The sequence below is a fragment of the Carassius carassius genome, chromosome 3 (assembly GCF_963082965.1).
Source record: "Carassius carassius chromosome 3, fCarCar2.1, whole genome shotgun sequence".
In the NCBI taxonomy this organism is placed as follows: Eukaryota; Metazoa; Chordata; class Actinopteri; order Cypriniformes; family Cyprinidae; genus Carassius; species Carassius carassius.
This window is the reverse complement of record NC_081757.1, coordinates 34,854,135-34,871,132: the sequence shown is the minus strand read 5'-3', so window position 1 is coordinate 34,871,132 and position 16,998 is coordinate 34,854,135. Positions and strand designations below refer to the sequence as shown.

The window sequence follows — 16,998 nt, the reverse complement described above, 5'->3', positions numbered from 1 at the left end:
ACCTCTGAGATTTTTGTTTGCACAATGAGTCTGACAGCAGCCAGTGCTCTACACAGAGATCTGCTCTCATCATCATCAGTCTGTCTGGAATAACATGAAGAAACAGAACAAACTGAGACTGAGACTGGAAATGTTTCCAAGATTCTTGAAGAAACCTACCTGCAAAGCTTCAGTACTGTTAAAAGTTTTAAGCACTTGTGTAGATTTTCTTTATCAACTGACTTAAATCAATTGGTGGGACCATTCTTTGCATTTAAAGCAGCTTTTCCCCCATGTGGACTTGCACATAGGTAGCTTTGCAGGTAGGATTCTTGAAACATCTTTGAGACGTTGCCACAGTTCTTCTGGATTAAGTCTGTCTCAGTTTGTTCGGAGATTAAATCAAAGGTCTGTGTGAAGCACTGGCTGTCGTAAGACTCCTTGTGCAAACAAAAATCCCACTGGATTATTACAATTGGCAAAATGACAAAATACATTTGGAAAGGTAAACTGATATTTCCTTCTGACACACTATAGCTAAAGATCATGCATTTATCTAATTTGCATTTGGAAGCTGTTGATCTGAACCCACATCATTTGGTCAAAAGAATTCTGAAGTGTATAGTGATATACTGTCAGCCTAGATTCAGCCAAATGCAGCAAAGTTGATTGGACAGCACTTCATAAAATAAAAAAATAAATAAAAAGGCAGAAAGACCCACAAACAGAAAATAACTGAAGTCAGCTGCAGTAAAGGCCTCGCAAAACATTACAAAGGCAGTCATTGCCTGCAAAGAATTCTCAACAAAATATAAAAAAATTACCATTTTAATTATGATTATACTTATTTGTCCAATTACATCTGAGCCCCTGCAATTGGGGGGACTTTGTATAAAAATTAATGTAATTCCTAAGCATTTATCTTATAATTTTGTCAAACCCCTTGCATTAAAGCTTCTGCACTACAATTTCATTTTGATTGCTTCATATTCTAATCTGGTCGCATACATAGCCAAATTACATAAACTGTGTATGGACCTAACAGTGTATTTATTATTATTATTATTATTATTATTACATATTTTATTTTTTACTTTTTGTTTGCTGGGTTTCTGCAGGTTTTCTTTGGGTAACCTTAAAAAGAAAATTAAAACCAAGTATAAATAGAGAGGCTAATAAAATAATTAACTGAAGGGAACCCATATGTCAACATATTCTCTAATTGTAAATGTCTAGGGAGCACACAATATATTAGGAGCACTTAAAAGTCAGTATTTACAACTTTCTTTTTATTAAACTCTGGTTTGTATTGTGTTATAATTTTGTCAATCCATTTATCAATGCATTCATTGTGAGCATGAACTTTTGCTAAATACTTTTGCAGATTCATTGAATAAATCCAAAATATGGAGCATATGATTGCTGACATGTTTATTTAGGGTTGATAAAAAAAAGAAAAGAAAAAAATGATGTTGTTGGTTTCTGCTTAGATGCATGTTTATAGGTTTTGTAGGCACATCTAAATTGTGCCTTTATATAAATTTCTTAAATCAAATAATTAAATAGTAGGTGTTTTGGCTGATAGTGAAACAAAAATAGGCAAAGTGTTCAACAGTACAGTATTAGGGGTCAATAAGGTTTAAACCCATACATTATTAGATAGATAGATAGATAGATAGATAGATAGATAGATAGATAGATAGATAGATAGATAGATAGATAGATAGATAGATAGATAGATAGATAGATAGATAGATAGATAGATAGATAGATAGATAGCATATGTAATAGAACTTAAATGAAATTCAATTAAATTAAAATATACAAATAAAAACCAATTAAAAAAAAAAATATATGTATATATATATATATATATATATATATATATATATATATATATATTCTAATAGTAGCTTCTTATTGTTGCTAAAATAACAAGAAGGCCAAATGTATGTCTTTCAGGAATTTTTGCATTTCTTCATATACAATTCTTTTCATTTTCGTAAGGGCTACTGTTTCACATGTGGCATAATGCAAACTAATTTAGATCTCCACAACCTCTGTCAGGTTGGTTTAGTTCATCAGTTGCGAGGATATTGCAAAATAAACGCCTCAAATACCAAAAAAAAAAAACGTCATGAAGACATCGTACCTTAACTCACTTTAAAACAAACCACGAGAGCATGGAAAACAACCAATCTCAGTCATTTACTTTTTTATTACAATAAAAAGAAACACGTTAAATAGCAAAATACAAATAAACTGTGCTTGCCACTAAACAATAAGTTTATTGTTGCAAGTACGTTACTTACAATTTACATGTCGCATTGAACACTCAACCTTTCCTCGTCACGTGTAGTAATTCTTGTTTTTCATGCCCTAAGAGCAATAAAAACACATAGGAAAAAAAATCCTGACTGAGGTTAGTTTTTTTCAAAAGTCCCACCCCGTTGCCAGTGACACTGCGTTTTGGAAAAATCAGAGGAACAATGATGTTTGGATGGCTCACGGTTCTGAGCGTTCACCTGGAGTTCTGACTTTGAAAAACCTTTTTGCTGGGGAGGTTTTGCACTACTTTAGCGACCCGAATGGACATTTTCTGCTTTTGGTTATTTGTTTAAACAACACTGTTGTAATACTAATTAATATCTATGGGTATAATAGTTCTCATGAGAATGATCTACTGATTGATGTGATAGAAGGGAAAATTCTGCTGTGGCTTAATGCATACCCAAATACCTTGGTTTTCATTGGTGGGGACTTTAATATTGTACCTGATAATAATCTCGATAGACTGCCACCTAAACAGACTGCCTCTGCAAATTCTAAATTAAAGATTTTAATGGATAAATTTGATATTATTGATATTTGGAGGGAAACATTTCCGAATACTAAATCCTATACTTGGAGTAACAACAATTGTTCCAGACAGTCCCGAATAGACTGCTGGCTTGTTTCACAAGCTGTTAGGGACTTTTCTCCCTTCACCCATGACTGATCATAAAGCAACTCTTATTCAGTCCCCTCTCTCTTCGGTTATCTCTTCTTTTAAACCTAGAGCCTCTTATTGGAAACTTAACTCTTCTTTACTTAAACATGACCAATTAAGGAAAAACATTTTAGATTTGATTGAATATTACTGGATCAAAGCACAAAAGGAAAATAAATTCAGCCTCAATTGGGAATTACTTAAACATGAAATTAGCAAGTGTGCTAGGAATTTTGGCAGCCTTCTAGCTAAACGTAAAAGACTTGAAGAGGAGTCTGTCATTTCCAAAATAATGACTCTCTCTGGTAAAATGCAGGCTGGTTTGTCAGAAGCTGAATTGGCAGAATTTATTGATCTGCAAACTCAGTTAGATTCAATGTATAAGAATAAGGCAGAGGGCGCTTTTATTCGTACAGCATATTTTTTCAGAATGGAAAAGAATAATTTTAGAAATCTAACTAGTAACTCTTTAAATGTAAACGGTAAGATAAGTTCTGATCCTAAGGAAATCGGCACATTTTGTCACTTCTACTCAAATCTTTATGACTCTAAATATTGCAAAGACTCTGCTTTGTCTTTTTTCCAATCTCTGAAAAATGTTAGGACATTATCTAATGCAGATAAGAGCACCTGCGATAGGGATATATATATAGTGATGAAATAATTGAGTCTATTGAAGCTCTTAAGAACAATAAGTCTCCGGGCACAGATGGGCTGACAGCCGAATTGTATAATAATTTTGCTATAGAGTTAGCACCTTTCTTGCTTGAAACTTATTTGGAGAGTATTGCGTCTGAGACACTTCCACCTACAGTATCACAGGGATTACTTACTTAAATACCCAAACCTAAGAAAGACATTCTTTTGATTGATAACTGGCGTCCAATTTGCTTATTAAACTGTGATTATAAGATTTTAGCTTTGTTACTGGCCAAAAGACTGAAAACTGTTTTGAGTACAATAATAGACGAGACTCAATCAGGTTTCATCCCAAAGAGGCATATTGCTAACAATATACGCCTTGTTTTAGATTTGTTGGACTATGATGAACTGATTAGGAATGAAAGTTTTATTCTTTTTTTAGATTTTTAGAAAGCCTTTGATTCCCTTGAACATTAATTTATTTTACAATCCCTGTATAAATTTGGTTTTGGTGATTTCTTTTGCAAAATTGTCCGTACGTTATACAAAAATGGAAACTGCTCAATTATAATAATGTGTTTATCTGCTATATTAAAGAGGTATCATTCAAGTTGCTACATCGATTTTACCCAGTCAATTTTTTATCAAAAAAATGTTTCCTGAGTTGGATCCCTTATGCTCCTTCTGTGGAGTGGAAGACAAGTCTATACCTCACCTTTTATGGGATTGTGTTTATGTAGCTACTTTTTGGGAAAAAATTTGCCTATTTGTACGTGCTTCCTTATTAGTCAATTTTTCTATGGGGTATAAGGATGTGTTATTTGGTTCTTATAACTCTGACAAAAATCTGAAAGTCAAGTATTTTCTTGTAAATCTTTTTATTTTTCTAGCCAAGTTTTCTGTACACAAGTGTAAATTTTTGTCTGTCAAACCTCTTTTTATTGTCTTTTGCAATGACCTTAAATATTATTTGAGTACTATATCTTCTTCCAACAATGTCAAAGCTTTAAAATCAGTTACATTATGCACAAAGTATAATATTTATGTTTTTTTATAATGTAAACAAAAGGGACTTGAGGCATGTCTATCTCTCTTGAATTTATTTAAAAGATATGTTACCCCTGGCTCAATTATTACTATTATTAATTTGTAAATGTATAATTTTTTATTTTGTTATTTTGTTTTACTTTTGTCTATTTTACTTGCTTTTTACTTTACTTGCTCTTTGTCTACTGTTTATAATTATATTAATTTTTGTTTTTGTAGATGAAACTGTATTTGCTGTTATGTTTGTTCAATAAATAAAAAAAAAACACAAAACACCACAACTTAACTTATTTGTAGGTGATTGACAGGCGTGAATGACCAATCAAACAGTAAGATGAAAATCGTCACCGTAGCAGTTGCATGAATTGTCACCTCTTTCAGCCAATGGAATAAGGATGATAACTGTTTTACCCTCCTATTGACTAAACAGAAATAAAACGAAGTCGTGCAGATTGACAGAATTACCGACGAGTCCTAAATGTTAGATTTTCTTAAAGGGAAGTGAGTGGCAGTAAAATCGGAAAATGACAGTTTATTACACAAATCATAAGCGCGAGGAAAGGAGGGTTTTGTGGTGGGCGTGGCCAAATCTTGGTTTGGTTGCATCGCAGCGCATACACAATGGCTGCTGGAAAGAGGGGAAAGCAAACAATTTTTAGGCCCGCCGCGTCCAGCAAAAAATATGAGAAAAAAATTGTTAAAAATCCGGGGAATAGTTGAAAGTCAAGAAAAATACCATAGAAGGGATGTTAACGCTCCCACGGTGAGTTTTATGCATATTTAGGAAATTGTTACGACGTTCTTTAATTAAAATATCGGGGTTATTCAAATTATGAGAGAGGGGTGAGCTAGAGAAAAAAGTTTGGGGTTAATCAGCGCCTAGTTTGGGACCTGAGAGAAAAGCAACGAAAGACTGAATTATATAGTAAATGTAACACAATTCTGTTTTTTTGTTTCTGTCAAGTCAGGTTGCGCTCGGGCGAATGTCAATAAACAGAGAAACGCGTGAAGTTGTAAAAGTTGAAAAAAAGTTTTTGAAAAAAAAAGGTTTTGAGATTTTCTCCAAAATACAGTAACAACATGGCTAAGGTGATAGCTATAGCAAACCCCTGAGAATTTAAATATATAAAAAAGCACGCTGCATACATGGTGCGAAAGTTTTGACACAAACATGCACGCGAATCGAACATAAACACGGGGTTAGTGATTTAAGCACCTTTTCATGTTTGTAATCACATTTAAACGCACAATGTAATAAGTAAGCGGCGTAATTCTGCTCAGTGTTGGCACAATTTACAAAGTTAGTTGTTTGGGAGTCACAGTCAGTGAACTAGCCTATTGGGGTGTCAATGAGTTATACAAAGTTGCACTAGGGTCATTATAGGAAGAGAAAGCTGCTTGTCAATATCGAAAACAACCAAAATGGTGGGAGAAGTGAAGGGGGACTAATTAGAAGATGCTGATCAGAGCTCTTCAGTGTTCATCTGTCTAGCTTCTACTCCGAGAGAAAGTCACCAGGAAGAGTGATTGACGAAGGGCCATTCGATCTTAAATCTTAAATAACAGAATCCTGTAATGATGCTGACAATAGTTTGATTCTACTCTGGACACCGAGAAGTAAATAGCCTATCGGAGTTGTTGGTAAGACAAGGGTTGTGGTGTGTTTCTGTAGAATGTCAGCGTTCATTTATTGTAGGCTATAGTTTCCAATCAGATATAGTTTCATATGAAACGTGCATGTGATGGAGCTGCGTGTGGTAACGCGAGAGCATCAGCGGCATTGTGCGCAAAATAGCCCACAATGTAGAGATGTTAAAATCGGCGCACTGCGCGCGCGAGTGTTTGCTATTAGAGATAGAAGGTTTACATAAACATATATTGGCTACACACGGCATATGGCCAAATGCGGTGGAAGGTTGGAAGTTAAGATTCTCTATCTGGGCTATGAAGCACCTTTATCCATACTGCTCCTGGATGTTCTTATTAAAAAAAAAAAAAAACACGTGAAAGGGGTCATCGGGTTTTCCGCGCAGTTGTTGTGAATGTGAAGTTCGGAGTCCTTCAAGAGAAAAAAAAAACAAACACCAAACCTTCCCCTGTAGCCCACTATATTAGCAGTGTGAAATGCATGGATCAGTTTAGGGGAAAAAAGCCTAAGATTTAGCATTCAGGAAATGTTTTCGTAGCCTATATTTAGACCTTATAATTTGTTTCGGCAGTCAAAAAAATGAAATAATTGTTCGTCCACGTAACGAAGTTGTAAGATTTGGTGCCGCGAGGATTGTAAAAAATGTGAAATATGAATAACTGAATAATTAAAAAAAATTTGGAAACTGGTCCATGCAGGTTGCACTCCTAATAGCCTATAAGAAACTACACGGGAATTTTTTTTTTTGTAGACTTACTGCAGCTTAAACAACACAAAGACCATAGGTTTGATTCCTAGGGAAAGCTAGAACCTTTACCCAGATGAAAGTTGTGCCTTAAATAGCTTTGGATAAGCTTTTGCCAAATTACATGTATTATGTAGCCTATTTAATTAAATGTGAATGAGTAGAATATTTTATCCTTTATTTGTGTTTGTTTAGGCTACGTTTTATTTATTAAAACTGTTACAATTTAGCCAAGTAGTGAATTCTTAGATAAAGATGGTGCTTTATGTTCTCTTGCATTGAAATGTCTTGAACTTCATTAAAATATGTGTAATAAAGTATATATGTTAACTAATGAATCTCTGCAGACAATAGTGCTTTATCTCGCCAAGGACACTACAATTACAATTAATTTTTTTCCTTGTAAGATATTGTTTAATATTAAACAATATTTGTTTAATTCCCTTCTTTTTATTCTTCTTCTTCTTCTTGTTATTTAATAAAACTGAACTTACTTGTACGAATATATTGGACATAGCATTTCAGTTTTGTGCTGGTACAAAAACAAAAGTTTTTTTGTCATTTAATTTAAAAGTAATTACTAAAGCTTCAATGCTAGAAAAAGATCTTTGATGACAAAAAAAGTTGATGCAATTCTAAGTGACAACCCATTTTGTTCTAAATAATAGTCTAATTGTAATATACACATTTTAATAAATCATAGAAGATGAGACATAATAAGTTAACTGGTTTATCTTTTTTATTTAATTTCTTTTTTTAAGGAATGTCTGTTGTTGTTTTAATGTTTAAATAGTTGTTGGATTTTAGTCTTTAATCCATCCAGTATGGAAAGGAACAATGTAAAAGAAAACATAATTTAAATTTATTTGAGAGAAAAAAAAAAGAATTGTGTTGAATGGCAGCCTTTTAGCATTCAAATTTCACACTTCCTATTCTGTCTTTCATTGCAAACATTCCACTGAAATAGCAAAACACACATGGAATGCCATGGGGGAACTGTATAGCACTGAAAAAAAAAATGCAGGATATATAGCTGGTCAAATTTTTGTGAGTTTGTGAAATAAATTAAGGAAAAAATATGTGAAAGAGAGACTTGAAGTAAAGAATTGATGTTGGCAAGGTGAATACTTTCCTAGGTATAGTCTTTGAAATATAGGAAGGCAAGTGGATATCAGTGTAAAACGCAAAGTAAAGAAGAGCAGCTGAAGTTATTAAAGAGTTTAAGTTTAGAGAGTCTGGACTTCTGTGTTTTTAGTAGGTTTAGTGAGCCTTGCCCTTTCACACAGTTCTTCATACAACCTGCATATTCTGTAAATGATGTATGCCAATAAGTATAGTTTGCAACTTTGTATTTATTGCATGTTTTCTATATTTTAATATGTATGGAGTGTGCCACTGTGTTCACACAGTTTTTATTGTTTCAATAGTGTACACTTTACAATTAAATCAACCTGCAAGTGGCTTCTATGTGACAGTGCATACTATGATGGCATGGCCGTAAATGAAAGTATTTTATTAAAGGAAAGCAAATATTATATTACTTTGTAAGGTTTTAGCTAAAGTTTTTTATTAAGCATTCATCATTTTGCCTGGATACAGATTTCTGTATCCTGTTATCATTGTCTAGCTAGTGATCTCAAAGTGTGGTACGAACACCATCAGTGGTACACTGAGTGTCCCCAGGTCATAAACCGAGGAAATGAAAAATTTAAAAAGGTAATCTGAAATCAATTACAGATTTGAAAAAGTAATTTATTTTTATTATTATTATTTATTTGTTTGTTTGTTTAATAATTGTTGGGGCTCCAGAAATATTTCAATAGCTGTGCAGGTACTAGTGCAAGTGTGTTTATTTTTATTTACTATGATGGCATGGCCGTAAATGAAAGTATTTTATTAAAGGAAAGCAAATATTTTATTACTTAGTAAGGTTTTAGCTAAAGTTTTTTATTAAGCATTCATCATTTTGCCTGGATACAGATTTCTGTATCCTGTTATCATTGTCTAGCTAGTGATCTCAAAGTGTGGTACTAGTGCAAGTGTGTTTATTTTTATTTTTTTTACTAACACTGTACTACATAAAAAGTAGTCAGTTCATTCATCTAGCCAATTCATTGTTTGCTGTCTTTTTCTTAGGGCATTGTGTCTCTGCTGTGTTGAAGATTTGGGCTGCCACACTCTGGGACATATCACTCCTGTCCACCACATGGCTTGCTGTCGCTAATTTGCCATGGCAACGGTATCTCTGAACGACTGCCCCACCACGGCAGAACATTGTCGAGTGCGGAAGAGGAGAGTAGAGGGTAAAGTGAGGAAGAACTTCTCCTGTCAGTTGTGTGAGAAGGCCTTCAACAGCTTGGAGAAGCTGAAGGTACACTCGTACTCCCACACAGGAGAAAGGCCGTATCACTGCACACACACTGACTGCACCAAGGCCTTCGTCTCCAAGTATAAACTCTTACGGTAGGAACTTATACTTTCAAAACCATTCCATGGCCATCATATGTCTCTGATGCAAACCCACTGTTTTTGTCTAAGTAAAAATTTACAAATAAATGAGTGGTCTGAAATCATATGGTAATTGTTATTTTGCAAAATAAGGTGTTCTTAGTTCAGTGGTCTTGGAATAACATACCTACATCTTAATCTTGACCATCAAAAGGATTGATCACTTAAAATTAAACATTCTCCCATTTACTGTCCCTCTTGTTGTTTCAAACGGTATTTCTGAAACTAAATGGGGTCGAAACCACATCACCAAACTTGTGGATAAACTGTCCTTTTAACTACCACATGATTCAGAGGTAAATAAGTTTATTATGTTGTTGAAGCCCTAATACCAATTTACACCTAATATCAAAAGGTAATAATTGATTGAATTCAAAGGTACAGCACGCACATCCAAAACAATAAAACTGGGTGCTGGGCAGACAAGTAGTTGCAAAGGTAAACAATGAGTCCGCACACCAGAAAATGCTCCTTCGCAATTTTAATGATTGCTCACCACGTGAAGGGCTTGGGCCCGAAACGTTACATGTGGTGAGTAATAATTGATTGAAAGCTATGTTAAAGCCCCAAACTGCAATTCTAACTCCACCTTCTAAGCTAAAACCAAAAATCTGATGGACTGATTGATAAGAATATTGGTCCCGTAACTTGATGCAATCTTATTAAGCAAGACCAGATATACTCAAGTGTTTTTTTTATGAAATTTGAACATGAACAGTTTCTATTCTGGTCAGTGTAGTTTAATGTTTTTGTGTCCATAGGCACATGGCCACACACTCTCCAGAAAAGACACACAAGTGCAGCTACTGCGAGAAGATGTTCCACCGTAAAGATCACCTGAAGAACCACCTCCACACACATGACCCCAACAAGGAGGCTTTCAGCTGCACAGAATGCGGCAAGAGCTACAATACCAAATTAGGCTTTCGAAGGCACCAAGCCCTTCACGCCGCACACCGTGGAGACCTCACCTGCCAGGTGTGTCTGCAGTCATACCCAAGCACTCCCCTACTGCTGGAGCACCTACGTGGGCACGCAGGGAAAAGCGCTACCGCAACTAAGGAAAAGCGACATCAGTGCGAGCACTGCGAAAGGCGTTTTTACACCCGTAAGGATGTGCGACGCCACTTGGTTGTGCATACAGGACGCAAGGACTTCCTTTGCCAGTACTGTGCACAACGATTCGGCCGCAAGGACCACCTTACTCGGCATGTTAAGAAAAGCCACGCTCATGAGCTGCTGAGGGTTAAGGCAGAGCCCGTAGATTTGATGGAGTCACAATCCTCACCAACATCTGGGCCTCTCTCTCTAAGGTATCCAATAGGTCATGCTTCTTACTCACCACCACCACCACCACCACCACCACCACCACTGAGGGCGGAGCTTGAAAGTTATCTCTTAGAGCTACAGGCTGAAGATACACCCAAGCTGAGTGCTTCTGCAACGGTGACTGGAGAGACAACATCATCCCTGGACTTTCTGTCTCCATTGTTTAATTTTCTGCCTTACAATCAAGGGCCAGGGCCTACTTTGGGAATGGCCTACAGCCAGGAGGAGGGGCCACTGACCACCCCCATGCAAGACACCCCAGAGCCTCTTAGCCTCCTTCACACAATCACACATTCACACACACTGTCACAAACAAATGCACTCACTCCGAGTTATACACATCCACCATCTCTGAATACAACCACCACCCTGCCTCGCTTCCACCAAGCCTTCCAGTAACCCAAATACATTCACACACTTACAATTTTTTGTAGCACTTATTAAAACACTCTTATGTTTATTATTAACTTAGCCCTTAATCAGATTCATACAAGCATAGAGTATCTAAGAAATTTTAAGGAAAGTCTTGAGGACAGTATCACACTTTTCAAGAAGTTAAAAATGCAATGCTCATTTTATTTTGGGAATCATTTTAACAATGGAGGATGGCAATCACCTTACAAATATAACTGAACATTAAATATAAGGTAACGTGATTTTTAAGTTGTTTGCAGTGAGGTTTCACTCCCAAAATGCTGAAAGAGAAAGAGTGAGAGAGAGAGATTAACACTTTTAACTCATTAACACTTAAAATTTATAGCCGCGTTGAAGTTTCATCAAAGCTGAAAGATATTTTGTCTAATGTTGTTTCCATCTTGTTGTTTAATATATAGCTCATAAACTGTTGGGTACTGAACTACCACCATTTTTAGTGACAATGTCACAACTATTTAAAGCCAAAGGCAACCAAAACCTTCACATCTTAAAAAAATAATAATAATAATTACAAGGAAGGTTCATCTCTTTAGGTTTTTTTTTTTTTTTTTTTTGATGGCTGTTTGCCATCATGCTGCTACTCGTTGTAAGGGCCTCAAAGGATACCAGTGCAGGAATGCTTCACAATTCACATCAACAAAGGGAAAGAACGATGAAGACTCTCTCTCTCTCACCCAAATACACACTCACATCCTTTTTTACTTTCTTACTTCATTCAACCTCATCCACCAGAATGCTGGCTATTGCACTGATCAAAGCTGTCAATGAAAGAAACATTCATATCAGTTTTTGCTGTCTTGGTTTTAAGCTCACATCTTATATAATTTCCAAAATACAAATTACAGTCTGTGACAGTGTGTGTCATTATATTGACTTCTCTACAGTTTACCTGAATATAAGCTGAGGATGTAGTTGATCTCGGTATCAAATCTATTGAAGTTTGTAATGAACATAAAGGTTATTCACATTGACAGTAATTTGCAAAGCAACCATTTGCCATTTATGTTTAATTAGAGTTGCCAATTTTAGGCGACACAAGTGACCGAGACAACTTTATGCAAATGGCCAGTGAAGCAGTGTGTTGGTTACTAAAGGAAGTTTGCACACATATGATGAGATCACTCATATGATCTGTCACTGAATAAAGAAGCTGAAAAGGAATACCTGCTAGTAACCCACAGTACAGCAAGTGGTTGATCTTCAGCAATGTAACTGCTGTCAGTATGATTACATCTTCCTCTATAGACATCCTTTAGAGACTGATCTGTGTGTGTGTATTTGGACAGAATGTTGGCTAAATGTCTGTTAAATTGAATTGTGTTTTACTTCATATGGAGCAGAATGTTGTTAAAAGCATAAATATTCAGAGAACCTCCATTTTGGGCATATATTTCATAACAGCACTTTCAGAAAAAATATGACTTTTTTGTGAAAGTAAATAGTATATATGTCATAAGTAGCTTTTAGAAGATTTTAAGCATACATACACAATGCTATATGTGTGATATTTTTACAGGTACACATAATACAGTGTTTTTGTTATTGTTGTTTTGCTTTATTGCACAAAATATCTAATTGTCAGTGTCTCTCGATTGAGGCTGCAGCCAAACAAAGAAAAAAGGTAAATTCCATCAAGATTCCTTTATAAAGTACTTATGACATTTAAGGTTTCTGGTAGCTTCAGTATTGACAAAATTGTGTAGATAAAGGTGGCCCGCTACGATGAGGTCATCTGAATGAGTGATGTCATTCATTTATATTGCTGCTGAATCATGGACTTATATTTCTATAGGATTGCTCTAAAAAGAAAACTTTATCATTGGGAGCCACAAACTCTCCTGTTCATTGTCATTGGTACAATCACAACACAGACTGTGTGAGCGACACTCCTGCAATAAATCTGATGGATAATGCTGCTAATGGACAGTGTATAGCCCGTGGTAGTACAAACGACTTTCTCTCCTCCTTTAACCCCCCGACATTTTAAGCTGTGTTTTAAATTGTGTGTGTGTGTGTGTGTGTGTGTGTGTGAGAGAGAGAGAGAGAGAGAGAGAGAGAGAGAGAGAGATAGTGTGAGTGAGAGTATCATGGGTTGGGGGTTATGTGAGCCATATTGTTAATGTGCTTGTAATATGGTGCATATGACACATACCATTTAGAGGATGGACAACACCACAACATGGGGAAGGCCGTGGAGGTACTGACCTATGATCCAAGATAGATGATATTGGTAGATAAACAAGGTCAGACAGCATTCCAGCCATAAATATGTGTGTCATTGTGTTCTTTTTGTTTTAATGCCATTCTGTGTTAATGGCCTGCTATTGCTAATCAAGTATATTTTACTTTAATGTATTTTTCAAACTACTGTTGTACATGTATAGCCTAAGACAGACAGAATCTTATATATCTATGTGTATGAATGTGTGTTATGCATTTGTCTCCATCATGAGAGCCTGCTGCCACAGCTGATAATTAATTTGTCTCCTACTGATAACATCATCCAAAGAGAAAGTTATTTATTCACTGACTAGCTGAGTCAGGTGTGTGTTAAGGAAGGCAGGCTGTTGGCAGTTGTGCATGTTAGATGAAAAGTTTGTGTTTCTGTGTATGTTCAGACGACCTTTGCTGCTATGTGAGGAGAGGAGAGATTTGGTCCAGTGTTAATACTGTCCACAGTAATGAGTGATCAATAAACACAAGAAAGACTCACTCTACCAGGTGTTTGTGTAAATGCACACCCACACACACTGGTTTACATTTTTATTAGGACATTCGATTAACATAATGATTTTTATACTTAACAATCTGTATTTTCTACTCCTCTACCCAAACGCTATCCCTAAACCTATCCCTTATAAATATTTTTATATTAAAAGATAAAAATAATAATAATAATAATCTGTATGATAAATGTGACCCTGGACAACAAAACCAGTCTACTGGGGTATATTTTTTTAGCAATAGCCATAAAAATATTGTATCAAAATTGTCGATTTTTCTTTTATGCCAAAAATCATGAGGATATTAAGTAAAGATCATGTTCCAAGAAGTTTTTTTTTTTTTTAATTTCCTACAACAAATATATCAAAACATAATTTTTGATTAGTAATATGCATTGCTAAGAACTTAATTTGGACAACTTTAAAGACTTTATTTCGATTTTTTAACCCTCAGATTCCAGATTTTCAAATAGTTGTATATTGGCCAAATATTGTCCTATCCTAACAAACAATACATCAATGGAAATCTTATTTATTCAGCTTTCAGATGATATATAAATACATTTTAACGTTAAAAAAGAGGAAAAACCTGTACACACTGTGCTACATAATGAAGACAACAAGAACAAGAACAGTTGTAGGATAACTGTGATAACTTTGCAAACATAAGCAAATAAATAAATAAATACCTAAATAAATAAATAACTGACATAAGTTATTAGCAAAGATTTTCGCATAATACCCAAAAAAAGTTAAAAAGTTAAGATTCTGAATATTTTTTCAAAGTGTCTGTTACTTTCTTTTCCCTTTTTTATAACATAAAAAATATAGTGGAAATATCGTTTTATTTAAGCATTGTCAATTTAAATTGAATATTTTGTTAAAAAATAAATTCATTTTCATTTTATTTGCAACATTTATTAAATGTAATAAATCCATGTTAGTTTTTTTATCCTTTGTATTTGCCAATTGCCATTATCCCCAGTGATCGGCAAAAATCCAGGAAAAATGACTTTTTGCTAGGACGGAAATGTTGACGCGGTGTTGTTGTCACAGAATACCCGGATGCTTCATATAAATGAACGAGCAGGCCTTAAAGCCTTCCTTTCGTTTTGTGGTGGTGGTTGGGAGCGGGAGTTCTCAAGCGGAAAAGGTTGTGGCATTGGCGACAACGGCAACCCGACTTTGTGGGGTGGAGGTGTGGAGTGATGATGGAAGGAAGTAGCGTAGATTCCGGAAGTGATCCGGAAATGGAGGATGTGGATAGTGGAGGCGGCGAGAATGGAAGTAGTAAGTGGAGTGTAGTAGAAAATCGGAAAAGAAAGAAACAATCTTCAGAATCGGGTAGTGAGAAAGGAAATCTCCAGACTAGAAGAAGGAAAGAGGAATATAAGGTATTGTTGAAGTTTGTTGACTCTGTAAATGCGATTAATCCGTTGAAGCTGACGAAAACATTGAAAGAAATGATAGGGACAGTTGAAAGCATTACGACTTTGAGGGATGGCAATCTGTTGTTGTTTTGTAAAGACAGTAGGCAGCAAAAATCAGCTCTGGGTATAAAATCGATGATTGGACATAAGGTGTTGTGCTCGATACCGGAAGAAAAGAATTGGGTTAGAGGTGTTGTAACAGGGATTCCGACAGATGTCACGGAGGAGAAGATTAAAAGAAATATCACGGGAGCAGCAGTAAAGTTTGTTAAACGGCTCAAGTGTGTTAGAAATAACGAGAAGATGGATAGCCTCTCAGTAATGATAAACTTTGATGAAAATAAAATGCCAGAGAAAGTTTATTTAGGATTTGTAAGATATGCAGTAAGACCATACGTTCCTCCGCCGCTAAGATGTTATAAGTGTCAAAAATTCGGTCATGTAGCGGCAGTATGCAGAGGTAAGCAGAGATGTGCGCGGTGTGGAGGTGAACATGAGTACGGCAAATGTGGGCAAGGTGTAAATCCTAAATGCTGCAACTGTGGTGGGGATCATAGTGCAGGATACGGTGGTTGTCAGGTACGGAAAAAGGCAGTCAAGGTTCAAAATGTTAGAACGACAGAAGGAATAACATACGCTGAGGCATTGAAGAAAGTAAACCAGATTCCTAAAACAAATGAAAATATGAATGAAGAAATTCATTCAAAACAACAGAGTAAAGAACAAAGAGATGAAAAGGTAGTAGTGGATGATAAAGTGGCATTTGTAACATTTATCGCTGAAGTAGTGAACTGTTCAGCTCAAACTGAAAGCAGGACTGAAAGAATTAAAATCATTATCAGAGCTGCAGAAAAGTACTTGGATCTGGGGAATGTTACTGTTGACATGATAAATGAAAGGCTCAAGATTCCAACATTAAATAGTCAAGCAGTAAATAGTCAGACAACATGTGGTGGATCTTAATGGTGTTATATATTTTGCAATGGAATGCAAGAAGTTTGATTGCAAATGGACAGGAGTTTAAGAAATTTATAGCAGACCAAGAGAAAGGCCCAGATATTATATGTATACAGGAAACTTGGCTTAAGTCACAATATAACTTTCTAATACATGGATATACTACTATTCGGAGGGATAGACAACAAGGGAATGGAGGTGGAGTAGCTACTTTTATAAAGCAAGGAATCGGGTATAAAACAGTTGAGGTAGATGGGGAAGTAGAAGTTGTGGTGGTGGAAATATGGGAAGGATCAAGGTGTATTAGAGTAATTAATTTTTACAATCCATGTGATAGGTTAAGCAAGGATATTCTAGAAAGTATAGGAGGAAATGAAAGTCAAAAAATGGTGTGGTGTGGTGATTTTAACGCTCATAGTTCAATATGGGGAAGCGCAAAAACAGATTATAATGGTAAGATCATTGAAGATATGCTAGATTGGGGAAGATTAGTGTGCATTAATGATGGAAGTCATACTAGAATTGATTTGAATAAGGGAAGGCATTCGGTATTAGACTTGACAATA

The 16,998-nt window shown here is 35.5% G+C and overlaps 1 protein-coding gene across 2 annotated transcripts; it reads left to right on the top strand.

Moving 5' to 3' along the window:
- Positions 1-5,226: 5,226 nt before the first annotated feature.
- Positions 5,227-14,029, top strand: plag1 (pleiomorphic adenoma gene 1). 2 transcript variants are annotated; one of them, XM_059536380.1, is made up of 3 exons: positions 5,227-5,420; positions 9,187-9,513; positions 10,320-14,029. In XM_059536380.1, the coding sequence occupies exons 2-3, from the start codon at positions 9,281-9,283 to the stop codon at positions 11,284-11,286; spliced, it is 1,200 nt and encodes a 399-aa protein (XP_059392363.1). In that variant the 5' UTR covers positions 5,227-5,420; positions 9,187-9,280; the 3' UTR covers positions 11,287-14,029. The 2 variants fall into 2 exon arrangements, with proteins under 2 accessions (XP_059392363.1, XP_059392371.1); XM_059536388.1 differs by lacking the exon at positions 5,227-5,420 and having other exon boundaries at positions 9,372-9,854.
- The last annotated feature ends 2,969 nt before the right edge of the window (positions 14,030-16,998 follow it).

What these genes read in the sequence shown, in the direction of transcription:
- plag1 (XM_059536380.1), top strand. Translation starts at nt 9,281, where the DNA reads ATGGCAACGGTATCTCTGAACGACTGCCCCACCACGGCAGAACATTGT. An exon ending in TCCAAGTATAAACTCTTACG is followed by an intron (nt 9,514 to 10,319) that starts GTAGGAACTTAT and finishes TTGTGTCCATAG; the next exon opens with GCACATGGCCACACACTCTC.